Source organism: Myxine glutinosa, chromosome 5, assembly GCF_964187855.1.
Source record: "Myxine glutinosa chromosome 5, kmMyxGlut1.1, whole genome shotgun sequence".
NCBI classification, from domain to species: Eukaryota; Metazoa; Chordata; class Myxini; order Myxiniformes; family Myxinidae; genus Myxine; species Myxine glutinosa.
In genome coordinates, this window is record NC_136265.1 from 126,395,474 (window position 1) to 126,410,451 (window position 14,978).

Below are 14,978 nucleotides of genomic sequence, written 5' to 3' on the forward strand. Positions count from 1 at the left end.
CGAAGGATTGCCATGCAGTATTAATATCAGGAGAGGTAGAAATGAAGTATCAGTCATTACATGAAGGCATTCTTCAAACGCTGCCAGTCAGCTTGAGTGAACTCCCAGACTCTGCCGTACTGAGGCAGATCTTTGATGATAGCCATATTGACGTTGACTCTCACAATCACTTTATCAGATGAACCTATTAGAGCAGAAGAGTAACAGGAGACGTTGGTGGGAAAACTCATCGTTACCAAGTTCAGAAGGGAGGATGTGCCACTGGGAGAAATCCGGGTCGGAAAGTTCACCGAATGGGTGAGGCCCATGGAGTCACAGAAGCCTTTGCTGCAATGCCATGGCTGGTTGAAGACGTACTAACACCCAGCCAATTGACATGGTGACAGTTGAAACCATTGCGTATGTGGAAGAGACTGCTGGAATCAGATTGTGATTCTATCAAGGGCTGAAGGACTGAAGGAGTGGGTGGGGTGCTGGATAAGCAGGGGTGTGGGGGCTGGGTAAGCTGGGTGGGGGGGTGGGGGGGGGGGCGATAAGGCATGAGTTTGCATGGATCCAAGAACAGAGCAAAATGGGTAGAAGGGAAAGCAGAATGGGAGAAAAGTATTTGGACTTAAATATGTAGGAAGGTTGAACATTTTAAAATTATTGTTACAATTGATGGAGTGAGACGGGAAGAAGTGGAGATGAGGATGGAAAGTTCAAGACTGAATGAATTAAGAAATGAGTCGAGGATGAATGACATTTATTTGAGGTCGTTTTGAGGCATGGAAGAAAGGGACTGGTTTAATGAAGGGAATATTTAGTAAGTAGGCAGGAGTTGTCTTGTACGTGGTCAACCGAAAGCGAGAAAAATAAAAAAACAAAAGGTAAACACTTCTTTTTTTTCTTTTTCTTTTTTATAACTGATCGTATAAGGGAGGTATATTTAAAATGAGGGTGTTGAATAATGGGACAGAAGGGATGGAGACATGGTGAGTAGGTATGGGGGGCAGTTGGAAACTAGAACGGCAACGTTTTCTATCCCACTGATAGGCCGGATCTGCATCGGGCCTGAACCAAAATCTAATCAGCTTGTTCTTGTCACATACCCAATCATCCACCAAGCTTTGTCATAATCCATCTATAACTTTTTGAGATATGGTTCTACATATTGTTTTTGGCCCAATCACTGAATGAATGAATGAATGAATGAATCATCGTTTTAAGGCCATTTTCCCCGCTAGAGCAGGGGTTAGCCTTGCGGGCCCCATGACAATCATGGTTCCCTGTTTGAGGCAATGTTTTTTTAATCACTCAATGGTGAAAAATCACTTTATAAATTACTAGCAGAAGTACCCGGCATTGCCGGGCGGGGGAGGGAAGGGGGAAGGGGAGGGGAGGGAAGGGGGAAGGGGAGGGGAGGGGAACAGGGGAGAGGAGAGGGGGGAGGGAAGGGGAGGGGGGAGGGGAGGGGGTAAAGGGAGGAGAATGGGGGGGGGGAGGGGAGGAGGTGGGAGGGGAGGAGGAGGGGGGAGGGGGAGGGGAGGAGGGGGGAGGGGAGGGGGAGAGGAGTGGGAGGGTGGGGGGGAGCGGGGAGGGGAGGAGAGGGGGGGAGGGGGAGGGATGGGAGGGGGAGAGGAGTGGGAGGGTGGGGGGAGGGGGGAGGGCAAGGGGGTGGGGGAGGGGGAGGTAGAGGAGGGCGGCGAGGGAGGTGGAGGAGGGGGGTGGGGGAGGGCGAGGAGGAGGGCGGGGGGGTGGGGGAGGGGGAGGGGGGTGGGGAAGGGGTAGGACAGAAAGGAAGGGGTAGGGGGGAAAGGGACGAGCATGGGGGAAAGGGAGGGGGAAGGGGTAGGGCAGAAAGGAAGGGGTAGGGGGAAAGGGAGGGGCATGGGGGAAAGGGAGGGGAAAGGAGAGGGGAGGGGGGAAAGGGAGGGGGAAGGGTAGGGAGGGGATATAGATGGTTACTGGCAATTGATCACATCCAGAAATGATGTAATCCACACAATTTATGTACTTTACATAACGTTAATAGGAATACATGGCCGTGTAGATGGGAAATACAGTTTGTTTGAAATAAATCACAAATATCAGATGAAAGTGAAAAAAAACCTATGTGGTGTGAATGGCAATGTTCCTCGCTGAAATGTGAAAAAACTGAATTACGTGCGAACGCATAACTGTGAGATTATGGCGGCAAAGTTGGAACATCACGTGATCCTAGCAGAAGTACCCGGCATTGCCGGGTGGGGGAGGGGAGACCCGTACATTCCCAACCCGTACATTCGCCCTCTCGACTCAAGCTCGTATTCGATTCGTATTCGAAATCGAAAGGGGAAAGGGGAAATCCTTCGTATTCGAATTCGTAAACACGAAATATGAATTACAATTTAATTCATATCGCACAAAATCGACACAAAACACGATCGCATAAAGGTGAAAAAACGCAATGACTTTTCGCCCTGTATTACGTGCAAACGTGTGACGTGTGACGGGATGGAACATCACGTGATCGCTCTGAGCGAATCGGCAAGCTGCTCGCACTGGCTGAGATTAGCAGGTACTTCGCTGAAATGCGCTGAGGTAAATATGAATAAAAAATATGGATCTCGTCAAATATGGTCTCAGCCATGTTCGTCCCAGGCTCAATGGCCATGTCTATGCCAAATATCAAGCACGTGAGCCTCTCCGTTTCGGAGTCTATCGGTAACATTACACACACACACACGCACACGCACACACGCACACACACACACTGTGTTTTATATATATAGATAGTATCCGGATCTTCAGCAAAATATAATCACTTCTTCTTTGTCACACACCCAACGGGTCCACCAAGTTTCTTCCAAATCTGTCCATAATATTTTAAGATTTCCTGCTCACAGAGAAATGTACAAACATGGGTGAAAACATAATCTCCGTCCACTTTCAGTAGTGGAGGTAGAAACCAAAAAACCGGTGAATCCGAAATTATCCGAGCCTGAGGTGCAGAATTTAAATAAATAAAGTAAAAGAAATAAATAAATATAATGAGCATGGAAAAAAATACATGGGAGTTGGTACACAACATGAATAATGATCGATAAAGATGACACAAATTCGTCGGGTAGCACAGACAGATCCGCAAACGATTACCGTATTTTCCGGTGTATTAACCATGACCATGTATTAACCGCACCACTGTTTTTGACCTCAAAAAAAAAAAAAAATCATGCTCCTGGCGCAGCTTGATGATGGAGGACTGGAAGTGCATAGTCTTATCAGCCGTGTCATCGTGTAGATGTTGGGAGATATGTGTGCAGCCTTGAACTGACAGATCATGGCATGCCATGAACCTGTAGTGGCTGTGAAGTCCCCAATTTCATTGGCTAAGCCAATGTTAACTAAGCTGAGCTTCTCACCTTCAGCCTGAGAGCAAGTAGCAAGTGTTGTGAATGAAAAACGTGTAAATTAAAACTAATTTCTCATTATAAGAGGCAGAGGTTAGGGGGAGTGCTGCTTCAATCCTAGTCTTATTGTCCTATTTTTACTATTATCGTGGTTTATGTTATTTAAATTATAATGTTTAAGATCCACCTGGCATTCCTTCTCCAGCAGTAGAAGGTCCTCATTTGAGAGCTTCTCCTGGTATGAGTCCAGCAACTCCTACATCACCCATCTCCACCTCATCAAAGCCGACAGTCTTGGCCATTTTAACGATGTTATGTCGTGCTTTCGTCACATCATTATTCACGCTGAAACCCTTAAAGCCATGAACAAATTGTGGGCAAAGTTTCCGCTGTACACCCGCCATTCATACAGGAACGGATGACTTCCCCCCAACACTCCTCAACAATATATAGAACATCCCTTATTGTAAAGGCCTTCCAGAATTCCTTTACAGTCATCTGATCAGTATCAGTTGATTTCACCTGCAAATCATGGAATAATTCAGGTTTGCAAATGTTCTTCGGAGATAATAAACACCTTGAATGTAGCAATCGCTCCCTGGTCCTCTTATCACCTGTACAATCACCTCTTTCATACCATCCTCGAGCATCCCATTTTTACTTCAATAGTGATGGCCTTCCTCTGTCTTTTTCTCACACTACCAACCTTGCTACTCCACGGACGCTTTCTAGTCATAATTGCAAGGGTTACGCTTATTACAGCAGCACAATTCACGTGCAAAATGGGGAACACATCACGACGTGCACAACGCTAACATGGAGGCTTTCCCGAAACTGAGGGAGAGAAGGTGAGGGAGAGGGATGTCCATTTCACCAGAATCTGTGTTATCGCAAACACATTTTCATGTTGTTCAGTGCAAAACTTATTTAATCACAGCGTTAATCACGCACTCGAGTCACATAATTCCAAAAAATGGTATAAATGACAGGTGCAAACTACTCCAAAAATGCGCAAACACAACACGCATATTCGTGAATTTTTTTGGTCAATCGGACCAGTGGTTGCCGAGAAAATGAATTTTAAAAATACAGACATGTACATGCCATACAACATACACATATACGTACACAACCGATCGCTTAACCCGGCTTGTCGCTTCGCGAGTGCAGGGCACCTATCAGGTTGCTACACAGGCTTCTTTTAAATACATAAACACCTTCATTGTTGTACACCACTCCTTTCGTACTCTATCTCCAGGTGCTGCATGACGTCATCGCTGGGCACTGAAGGGGGACCGGCGATGACGCGCGCTGAAAGGGAGTACTCAATTTTCATACCTGGACAAAATCACAAACTGGTTAAACAAGTGGAACATGTCTTTCAATCCTGACAAATTGCACACTCTCACTATGTCTCTGAAAAGACCGTCTGAAAACCCTCCCATCTACTTTCTCAACAATCCTCTCCAAGAAGTTCTGTCACTCAAGCTTGTGGGTCTCACTATCTGCCATGATCTTTCCTGGGAAAACCACATTTCCAAACTGGCCTCCAAACCCAGTCGCCGACTGGGCATCCTCCGTCATGCGAAGTCCTTCCTTGGCACACCTGAGCTCCTCACCACATACAAGGCTTTCATCCGCAGCTTGATGGAGTACTGCTCTTGCCTCACACCTAGCTCGGCTTCACGCTGTAGAAACCAAAGCTTTGAGAATCATTGGAATCTCCCACGATGAAGCTGATTCTGAGGGCCTTTCACTCGCTCACCGCAGGCAGGTTGGTGGTCTTTCTGTCTTCTACCGACTCCTCTCCAGCCTAGTTCCTCCAGCTCTCTCTGTGCTCTGTCCCCCAAATATTCCTTCAGGTCGCAAAGATCTGCCTTCTGGTGAAACTGCCAAAATCAAGACTCTGTGCACCTTCACTCTTTCATTCCACTTTTCTCCTGCCTCTGGAACAAACTCCCTCACTCTTCAATCTCACTCCTCCCTCCAGGTCTTTAAAACAGCTGTTCACCCCACCATATCTTATCTTCCCCATCCAAAACCTTGATCTCTTCTACCCCCGTTAATTCACCCTAGATATACCGACTTCTTTCCTGGAAGTCCTTGCAATGTCCATTTGTTTTATACCTCTCCCACCCCCTGCCCCCACCCCTTTTCCCTTACCCCTCCCCCTCCCCCTCCCCCAAGCCCTCTTCCTCCCACAGATCTCCCAATGTCCCTGTTCCCTACCGTTGTTGTGCTTGTGTGCTTCCCTCTCTCTCCCCCTCTTGTCTCCCGCTCCCTTTATTTCTCCCGCCAGGGAGTAATGCATTCGATCGTGTCCGTCCGTGTGTGTGGTCGTGTGTTTGTGTGTTTGTGAACAAGATATCTGGAAAAGTTCTGAATGGATTTGGATGAAAGTTGCTTTTATTCTTAAATGATGTTTTTCTCCTCTAATTACGAGATATATCAAAATTAATTCTCTGACAGTTAGGGCCTACTTTCTTTTTCATTTCTTATTTTGGGGAGAGGGAATGTTATACAAAACGTATTATTCCAACTTGACCCACGGCGGGAGTATGCGCTTTACTGAGTGGCGTTCTAGTTATATGTTTTATGTGTTCATTTATGTTTTTGTGATTCATGTTAGCTCTTACACGAGCCTCGATCTTGTATACATTTTTTTTTTGTTATTATTATAAAGACTATCATAAGCAAGAAGCCTATTGTTTTTGGGGTCAGTCAATAGGTCAACATAGGCCAAAGGTCACCAACTTTGTCAAATTTATGAAGCTTCAATTTTCATCCAATTGACTTGAAATTTGAAGAGCATTTGCATATCTGGTCACTGAATTCAACCACCAAATCTATTTTAGGTTAACATCAGCCAAAAGGTCAACATAGGCCGAATTTCTAAAATCCTCTTTTCTTCCAATTGACTTGATATTTTAAGAGGATTTGCATATCTGGACATTGAATTCAACCACCACCTATTTTTGAGGTCATCAGCCAAAAGATCAACATCGGCCAAATTTATAAAATCCTCCATTTTCATCTGATTGACTTGAAATTTTAAGAGGATTTGCATACCAAGTCACTCAATTCAACCACCAATTATTTTTGAGGTCAACATTGGCCAACAACTTATTTTAGTGATTTCGCAATTATCGTGCTATGCACAACATAGTTCATGTTTTCTTGTTTGTTTGTCCGGGCGATATCTCAGCCATCCTTTGAGCTCGGAAGCTGAAATTTGCGCGCAATTGTGAGCAAGTGCTTTCACAAAAACTTTTTATTTTTGGGTTATTTAATTTTCCGATTAACTCTTAATTTATTTTATTTTATTACAGATTCGGATAAAACGATGGTGGTTTAGTTATGCTATTACCTAATTCATTAATAATTTCTTTATTTTACGATTATTTATGTATTTTCATTATTTATTTAATTATTTTACCTTTTTTTTTTCTTTATTTTCATTATTAATCACTTATTTATTTTCTTTCTCATCTGGGGGCAATATCTCAGGCAACTTTTGAGCAAGGAAGCTGACATTTGGACACGACAGTGGTCAATGATTTGGCTTTAAAGTGTCTTTTTGACTTATTGATTAATCCATTAATAGATTCATTTATTTACCGTTTAAACAATTAATCAATTAATTATTTAACTTGTTAGATTAATTAATTTAATTAATTTACAAAATGTTGCAGCTTCAGATGAAACACTGGTGGTTAAGGTATGCTATTTGCCAATTGATTAAGAAATTAATTTTTTGATTATCTACTAACATAATCTATTTTATGATTATTAGGTATGCTATTAGCCAATTGATAAAAAAAAATTTTTTATGATTATCTACTTTTTTAATTACGCAATTAATCAATTATTGTTGTATACCTCTCCCTCCCAATACCGTCTGTGCCGCGTGCTGAAGGATATGTTATTAATTTATTTGGTATGGGGGTGGTGCGGTGTACTTTGTATCTGTACTCGTCGTTTTTTTTTTTTCGTTTTCATTGTTTTTTTGTTCAAATGATGATGTTACCCACCATAATTCTTCAAACGGACCTTTATTGTTGCAGGAAAGCTTTTAACAATGTAACCTATTTTACATTTATTCAAATTTCGGTTTTTTATTTTACCGGTTGGTTGCTCGGTTTATTATTAACTCAACTGGACTACCGTCCAGTTGAGTTTATCACATACTGAACCCTCCGGCGTCCGTCGTCTGTCATCTGTCGTCCGTTAACTTTTCGATGTTAACACTCCAGCGTCCACAAATATCAACCGATTCTGATCAAGCTTGGCATGCAGCATCCTTACCCCAAGTACCAGGTTGATATTACATTTCAGCCCGATCCGTTGAAAAATGGCGGACTTAGGCGACCATTTTGTTTTTGGTCATGAAAACGACGTTAACACTCTAGCGTCCACAAATATTAACAGATTTTGATCAAACTTAGAATGTTTAACCCTTCCCACACAAGGTAGGTTGATATTGCATTCCAACCCGATCCGTCACAAAATGGCCGCCATAGTCCGCCATATTGTTTTCAGCTCCAAAACGACGTTAAGACTTTAACATCCACAAATATTTATGGATTAGGATTATGGAATATTTCATTTATCTAACAACTGACGTACTTTAAAGTTGTCCAGTCAGTTCAGTTGAGTTCTGCTTCCCTGGAAACTCCAGTTATTATTATTTTAATTTTGTCATCGTTTCCATTGGATGTCCTCGTCCATGCTGGGTCTGATTGTTGGCATGTCTGTTTGTGTTGGCAGCCTAAAGAGTGTCATTGGCATCGGGGTGGGAGCAGGAGCCTACATCCTCACTCGGTTTGCTGTGAGTTCCCCAGTCAGAAAGCAATCCCCACTTTGTCCCATCATGCTTATTTTTGGTTATCAAGTTTTCAGCTTGCCCGTCATGTATTCGGTGTCGATCGATGGATCCTCAATGGAGCGTAATATTTGCTATGAGGTTTGTCTCGATTAGAAATATGGACAAAACGCGTTTTTAACAATTTGTTGTAAATGCATTCTAGGCTCATGGAGGAGCTATAACATATGCAAGTGATTGTGCTAGCAGTGTTGCATTTAAAACAAATCTGTTCTTTTGCCAAACTGACACCATAATTCTACTTTCTCTTTATGGTGAGTTATAAGTCATGTTACCAATTCTAATGACTCCCATTGGTGGATATTTGCTACAAGTGGCTTTGGAAATGTTCTTGCCATGGTTTTGTGCTTTAAGTGCAGTCTACGTGGCAACAATAGTTTTGATTTATTTATTATTTTTGAAGAAATTAATTTTGTATTTGGCAGTCTTGTGGTGGAAAAGTTTTTGGTTCATTTCTGTGTATGATTGTGACATGACATTTTGTTTGCAACCTTGTGGTCATTTTTTTGTATTGCGCTACTCTTCCACTCGGTATTGAGTGGGGTCAGGATGGCTAACTTGACACTTATACCATCGTTTAAAAGTGTGCTCGCAATCATTGTGTCAATACCAGTTTGATGCTCATGCATCTAGCTTTTCTTGCAGATGGCGTGCCACGATGATGGATGCTTGAGCAACAGGTTTTTTGGGGTGGTTTTTTTCAGGGAGAAGCTTGTGTTCTAATAACGGGTCATGTTAGATTAGATATTCCCTGTGTGAGCATTTTAACTCTATCTGCATTCTTGTATCGAATGATTATCATGACCCATTTCAATAAGGCCTTTGGGAATTGAATGGCATTCCACGAGGGGATCACCTTTTGTACTGTAGTCCACATAAGGCAACAAAATAGACCGGCCGGGAATTTACAAGTCTAATCAAATTCGACATCTTTAAAATGATCAAACTACAAGATGTCTGCAGTAAAATTGTAGTTTCATGAGCTGTTTTTTTTTTTTTTTTGAGCGATTGAAGGTCTTGGCAATGGGGCAGTGATTATTTTTTATGGTCGCGGCAACAGACGTCAGAAGCTTGTTAGCTAATTCTTGCCTGAGGCCAACAGACACCTCAAAGCAACTCGCTTCCAGCGTCTTGCTGCCGACTGTGCCTCTCCGGCATCATGTTGGCCATCCTGCTCCCGGTATATACACACACCATTGTAATGGTGGAGTTTTGAAAGTTTTGTTTCCTGTCTTATATCAAATCAAGCATCAAGCAAAATATATGTAGCCTGTCTTAACAATTACAAATTGTTTATTCTTCATTTGATCATGATTAACCTTCTTTAGGGCTCTTGTTTACAGGTTTTTTTTCGATGTAAAGGTAATGTGGCATTATTGACTTCCCACTCGAGCTTTAAGATGCTGATTTGTTGAAAAGCTTTGCCTTTTACAGCTTCTGATCCATTTTAGCTTGTGGTTTTGAAGGTCTTGTTGGCATGATACTAATAAATGTACTCAACCCCATTCACTCTCCTCCTTCCCACCATCTGCCCCCTGCCCCTCACCCTTTCCCTCTCTGGCTACCCCCAGCTGAATCATCCAGCATTTGTGGAGGGTTTAGTGTTGATTAACATCGACACTTGTGCAAAGGGCTGGATTGACTGGGCCACTTCCAAGGTATCGCCAGCACCAACAACCCTCTGATCTGCACACACATACAACACGTACACAACTGTGCAAAAGTCTTAGGCCACCTTGAAAATAAACATTTTTAGTCCCCTACCGGTGTACACCGGAGGTTTGCACTCCGTCCCTCCGTCTGTCAGTCCGTCACGCAAAGAACAGTTTTCTGGACTTTTTTTTCTAAACTCTTAATGCTAATGATTTCAAACTTGGCACATGGTTTCCTCATGATAAGTTACAGATCACGTTCGAACTTCACGACGTTTCGATCATTTTTGACAAAGTTATAGCACTTTGAACTTTGGTAATTTCCTCATCAGTTTTCCAGACGACAGACTGCCGGTCGGGGACATGTATTGCAGCGCAATACTCAGAATGCTTGTTATCTTAACATTGGGCACAAGTTGATCAATAAAAGGTGTTACAATCGTGTTTTATTAAATAAAAATGAATTGTATTTTACAATATTATTGAATCCAATTTTAATATTTGGCGTGACGACGTTTTTCATGTTAAACAGCGAATGTCCGTTTTGGAATGATTTCCTGCAATTTTTGGAAACACTCCGTTGGGAGGTTGTTCCGTGCATTCTGCAATGTTTCCCAAAATTCATCTTTTGATTTTGAGTTTTTTAAACTCAACTGGACGGAAGTCCAGTTGAGGTCATCACATACTGAACCCTCCGTCGTCCGTCGTCTGTCGTCTGTCGTCGTCGTCGTCGTCGTCGTCGTCGTCGTCGTCGTCTGTTAACTTTTCGACGTTAACACTCCAGCGTCCACAAATATCAACCGATTCTGATCAAACTTGACATGCAGCATCCTTACCCCAAGGACCAGGTTGGTATTACATTTCAGCCCGATCCGTTGAAAAATGCCGGACTTAGGTGACCATTTTGTTTTTGGTCATGAAAACGACATTAACACTTGCGTCCACAAATATTAACAGATTCCGCCATATTGTTTTCAGCTCCGAAACGACGTTAAGACTTTAACGTCCATTATTACACAAGGTTGTTGGCTTTTCATTTAAGTCAAATCTAGTACAGACAACTGACCTACTTTAAAGTTGTTCATTTGAGTTCTGCTTCCCTGGAAGCTCTAGTTGTTTTTTTCCTGTCCAAATAATCCAAAAGTTTTTTGTTTTTGTATTATAAACCTGGTATTATAAACCCACACGGTGCTCAATATCTGAAACTTGACAAGACTCAAAATAATAATTTTACACCAAGATTTCAATTCCCAGAGAAATATCTCCCAAAACAGTCATTCCCAGATGTGGAATTCAAGTAACAATACAGAAGTATATCGAGACTGGGAAAGTTAACAATAAGAAACATAGGATTGGAAGGCCAAAGAAACTCAGCAAAACAGATGAGCAATGCTTTTTTTTTTCTTTTTTTTTGCATATAAGATTGAGGCTCGTGAAAGAGCTAACATTAATCACACAAAAAGTCAAACCGACACATAAAACACAAAAAAATAAGGGGAGCGGTAGACAAGATTGGGAGAGGAGGAGGAAGGACACAAACACAACATTTGAGAGCAGGGACATCGGGAGAAATGTGGGAGGGGGAGGGCTTAGGGGGAGTTGGGAGAGGTATAAAACATATGAACGCTGCAAGGACTTCCAGGAAAGAAGTTGGAATTTCAAATTCCAACAAAAAAAGTGTATCTGGGGTGAATTAGCGGGGGTAGAAAAGATCAAGATTTTGGATGGGGGAGGATAAGAGATGGTGGTGAACAGCTGTTTTAAAGACCTGGAGGGAGGAGTGGGATTGAAGGGAGTGGGGGAGTTTGTTCCAGAGGTGGGAGAAAAGGGGAATGAAAGAGTGAAGGTGAGCAGAGAGCCTAGATTTTGGCAGTTTAACCATAAAGAGGGTTGCAGGCAGATCTTGTGTGACATGAAGGAATATTGGGGGAGACAGAGCACAGAGAGAGCTGGGGGAGCAAGGCCAGAGAGGAGTCGGTAGAAGACAGAAAGACCACCAACCTGCCTGCGGTGAGTGAGTGAAAGGCCCTCGGAGTTAGCTTCATTACAGGAGATTCCAATGATTCTGAAAGCTTTGGTTTCAACAGCGTGAAGCCGAGCTAGGTGTGAGGCAGGAGCACCGCCCCAGAGGGGGATGCCCAGAGGGGGATGCACGATGGAGGATGCCCAGTCGGCGACTGGCTTTGGAGGCCAGCTTGGAAATGTGGTTTTCCCAAGAAAGATCATGGCAGATAGTGAGACCCAAAAGCTTGAGCGACAGAACTTCTTGGAGAGGATTGTTGAGAAAGTAGATGGGAGGGTTTTCCAGTCAGTCCTTTCGGAGAGAGATTGTAAGAGTGTGAGATTTGTCAGGATTGAAAGACATGTTCCACTTGTTTGACCAGTCTGTGATTTTGTCCAGGTCTGCAGAGAGTGAGGAGGCTGCAGACTGCCGATCTGAGGGATGAGGAATGGAGTGGCAGATAGTGGAGTCATCAGCAAGGAGATAGAGAGGATTTTCCAGAGAGTCGGAGAGATCATTGATGAAGACCAGAAATAGCACAGGGCCCATAACACTACCTTGGGATAGATAGAATGCTTCAAGATAAGTTCCTTAAAGGGGCACCCAAAAGCAGAAAAAACATTTTATAAAACCACTGAAAATCATGAATCATGGTCTAATTTGAAGGGAATAAAAATTAGAATTTTTTTTTTTTTTTTTTTTGCAAATCGCAAAGTGCCCAAAAGTGTCGATTTAAAAGTGTAGATTTATCGGTTTTGCCAGTGATATCGCTCTTGTAACCCACCATGATCCTGATGGCGGTTTACATAGAGAAACTGTGTATTTTGAGATTGGGTTCCGATTTGGATTACAACCACCATTAGCATCTCTGAAGGTTCTCAGTATGTTGAAACAGATAAGTGGGATTTTGAAGAAACTATCAGACAAAATTAGTGATGGAAACGTTTTTTGGGAAATTGTGGAGACTTGTCATTTTGAGCCTTGTGCAAGCGATTCAGGGGAACATGGCGACAATTGAGGTGGAACTGAAGATACTAACGCTGGTCGCATGTTCACTACAAATTGGTAGGTTTTGTTTTTCCGTTCAATTGACGATCTATCAGAGATTTTGTATTAATTTATAAATCGGTTGTATTACTCCAGAGGAAATACGGCACGGACACGGCACGGACATAACAGCACCGACACCGCCCAGGCACACTCGGACATGAGCGACAAATTCATTGTCCCACTGTCACAGGCTGACCCGTTGTCATGTACTACTGTGTTCAAAAAGTATCCGACCTTTATTTTTCGTGCGTAAAAAAAAAAAGAAGCTAGGGAGGCATTGATTGGTGCACGTATGTAGGCGATCCTAATGCGCACGCGTGAATTTTTTCACACCTGCAGAAGCTGTCATTCGACGGCAGACCGCCGATGAGTGAGGACATGTAAGTGAGCGCCGTCGGATTTTCGTTTTTGACAAAATGACGGAAAAACTTGAACAACGCTACTGCATCAAATTTTGTGTAAAGCTTGGCGATTCCCAAGTGGAAACGATCCGCAAGATTCAACACCGTTCATTCCATTATGAAGGAGGATTTGGGCTTCAGGAGAATCTCAGCGAAGTTCGTACCAAAGCTGCTAACGATTGAGCAGAAGCAACTCCGTTTGGAGATCGCACAGGACATGCTGGAGACTGTGAACAGCGATCCCAGCTTCCTCAACACAGTGATCACTGGCGATGAGTCCTGGGTTTATGGGTACGACCCAGAAACCAAGTTGCAGTCATCACAATGGAAGCATCCAACATCCCCGAGGCCAAAAAACACAAAATTTGATGCAGTAGCGTTGTTCAAGTTTTTCCGTCATTTTGTCAAAAACGAAAATCCGACGGCGCTCACTTACATGTCCTCACTCATCGGCGGTCTGCCGTCGAATGACAGCTTCTGCAGGTGGGAAAAAATTCACACGTGTGCATTAGGATCGCCTACATACGTGCACCAATCAACGCCTCCCTAGCTTCTGTTTTTTTACGCACGAAAAATAAAGGTCGGATACTTTTTGAACACACTACGTATGTTACAGGATCGTCCCATTTCATGTTTTCTTGGGTCGCCATTTGTCAGTGCCATTTCGATGTCCCACCCCAGTGGTGTGGTGTGTTGTGTTGATGAGGTCAGATCAGTCGTCGACAGGTCAACCAACATCGTCGACAGGTCAGCTGGGCAGAGATGGTCTTTGTTTCGAGTGATGGCTGTTTCTTCCTCTTAATCGTGTGGATGGCATCCTCTCTCAATTGTGGCGGATAACCACAAGATCTAGCTATCTCTGATGTTTCATAACAGTGCACTGTGGAATGTTCCAAGCACAAAAGCGAACATTTTGTAGGCCCAATCCATAACTGGGTTTTTCGGACATACCTCGTCCAATTTCTGGCAAACTTGGTGTCTTTCAGCCATTTATTGTAGCATGAAACCATCTTGGTTTATATGACTACAACCACCAAGGATGCATCGACTTTTTTTGGCAAATTTGTGGAAAATCGAAGATTCGCCATTTGTGTTAAATTGTAGTTCAATCATAGGGCGATGTAATAACCTGTGGACAGAACGGATATGGTGGTCGACTTGAGAGTGATGTCACAACTAAGTGTGAAGAAGAAGATTGTTTAGACTTTTAATCGCGAAATTACTGACTTTATAAATCGGAAAAAGACACATCATATCTATTTTGGAGCATATCAAGAGAGAGTAGCATCGAGGCGGTCTAAATGTTTGGGTTCCCCTTTAAGATGTAGAAAAAAAAAATCAATTGCTGAACTTTCATAAGAACTGGCACAGACATCAGGGGTTTAAGTAGATTAATCTACTGTCAGAAGGTCTGTTATCACAAGTGTTCTCCATGGGCGAGTTGCTGTTAAGCCCTTTCTGCGTATAGGTAACCCAACCAAGAGACTGATTAGTTTCAGGATGTCTCCAGCTCGCTGTGAAGCATGGTGGAGGCTCTGTTCAGGTTTGTTGATTTCTTTCTGCTGGTGGTTTGGTGAGAATTGAAGCAACAATGAAAGCTGTTCTAACCCACAATGATAT

At 42.9% G+C, this 14,978-nt stretch overlaps 1 protein-coding gene across 8 annotated transcripts in view; it reads left to right on the top strand.

The window, feature by feature from the left end:
* Positions 1-14,978, top strand: part of LOC137427133 (protein NDRG3) — a 210,868-nt gene that overhangs the window by 163,829 nt on the left and 32,061 nt on the right. For all 8 annotated transcript variants that reach the window (XM_078778672.1, XM_068116325.2, XM_078778673.1 and 5 more), the window contains 2 exons: positions 8,139-8,199; positions 9,825-9,911. In XM_078778672.1, the coding sequence (XP_078634798.1) occupies positions 8,139-8,199; positions 9,825-9,911 (148 nt within the window). The remainder of the gene's footprint in view (positions 1-8,138; positions 8,200-9,824; positions 9,912-14,978) is intronic.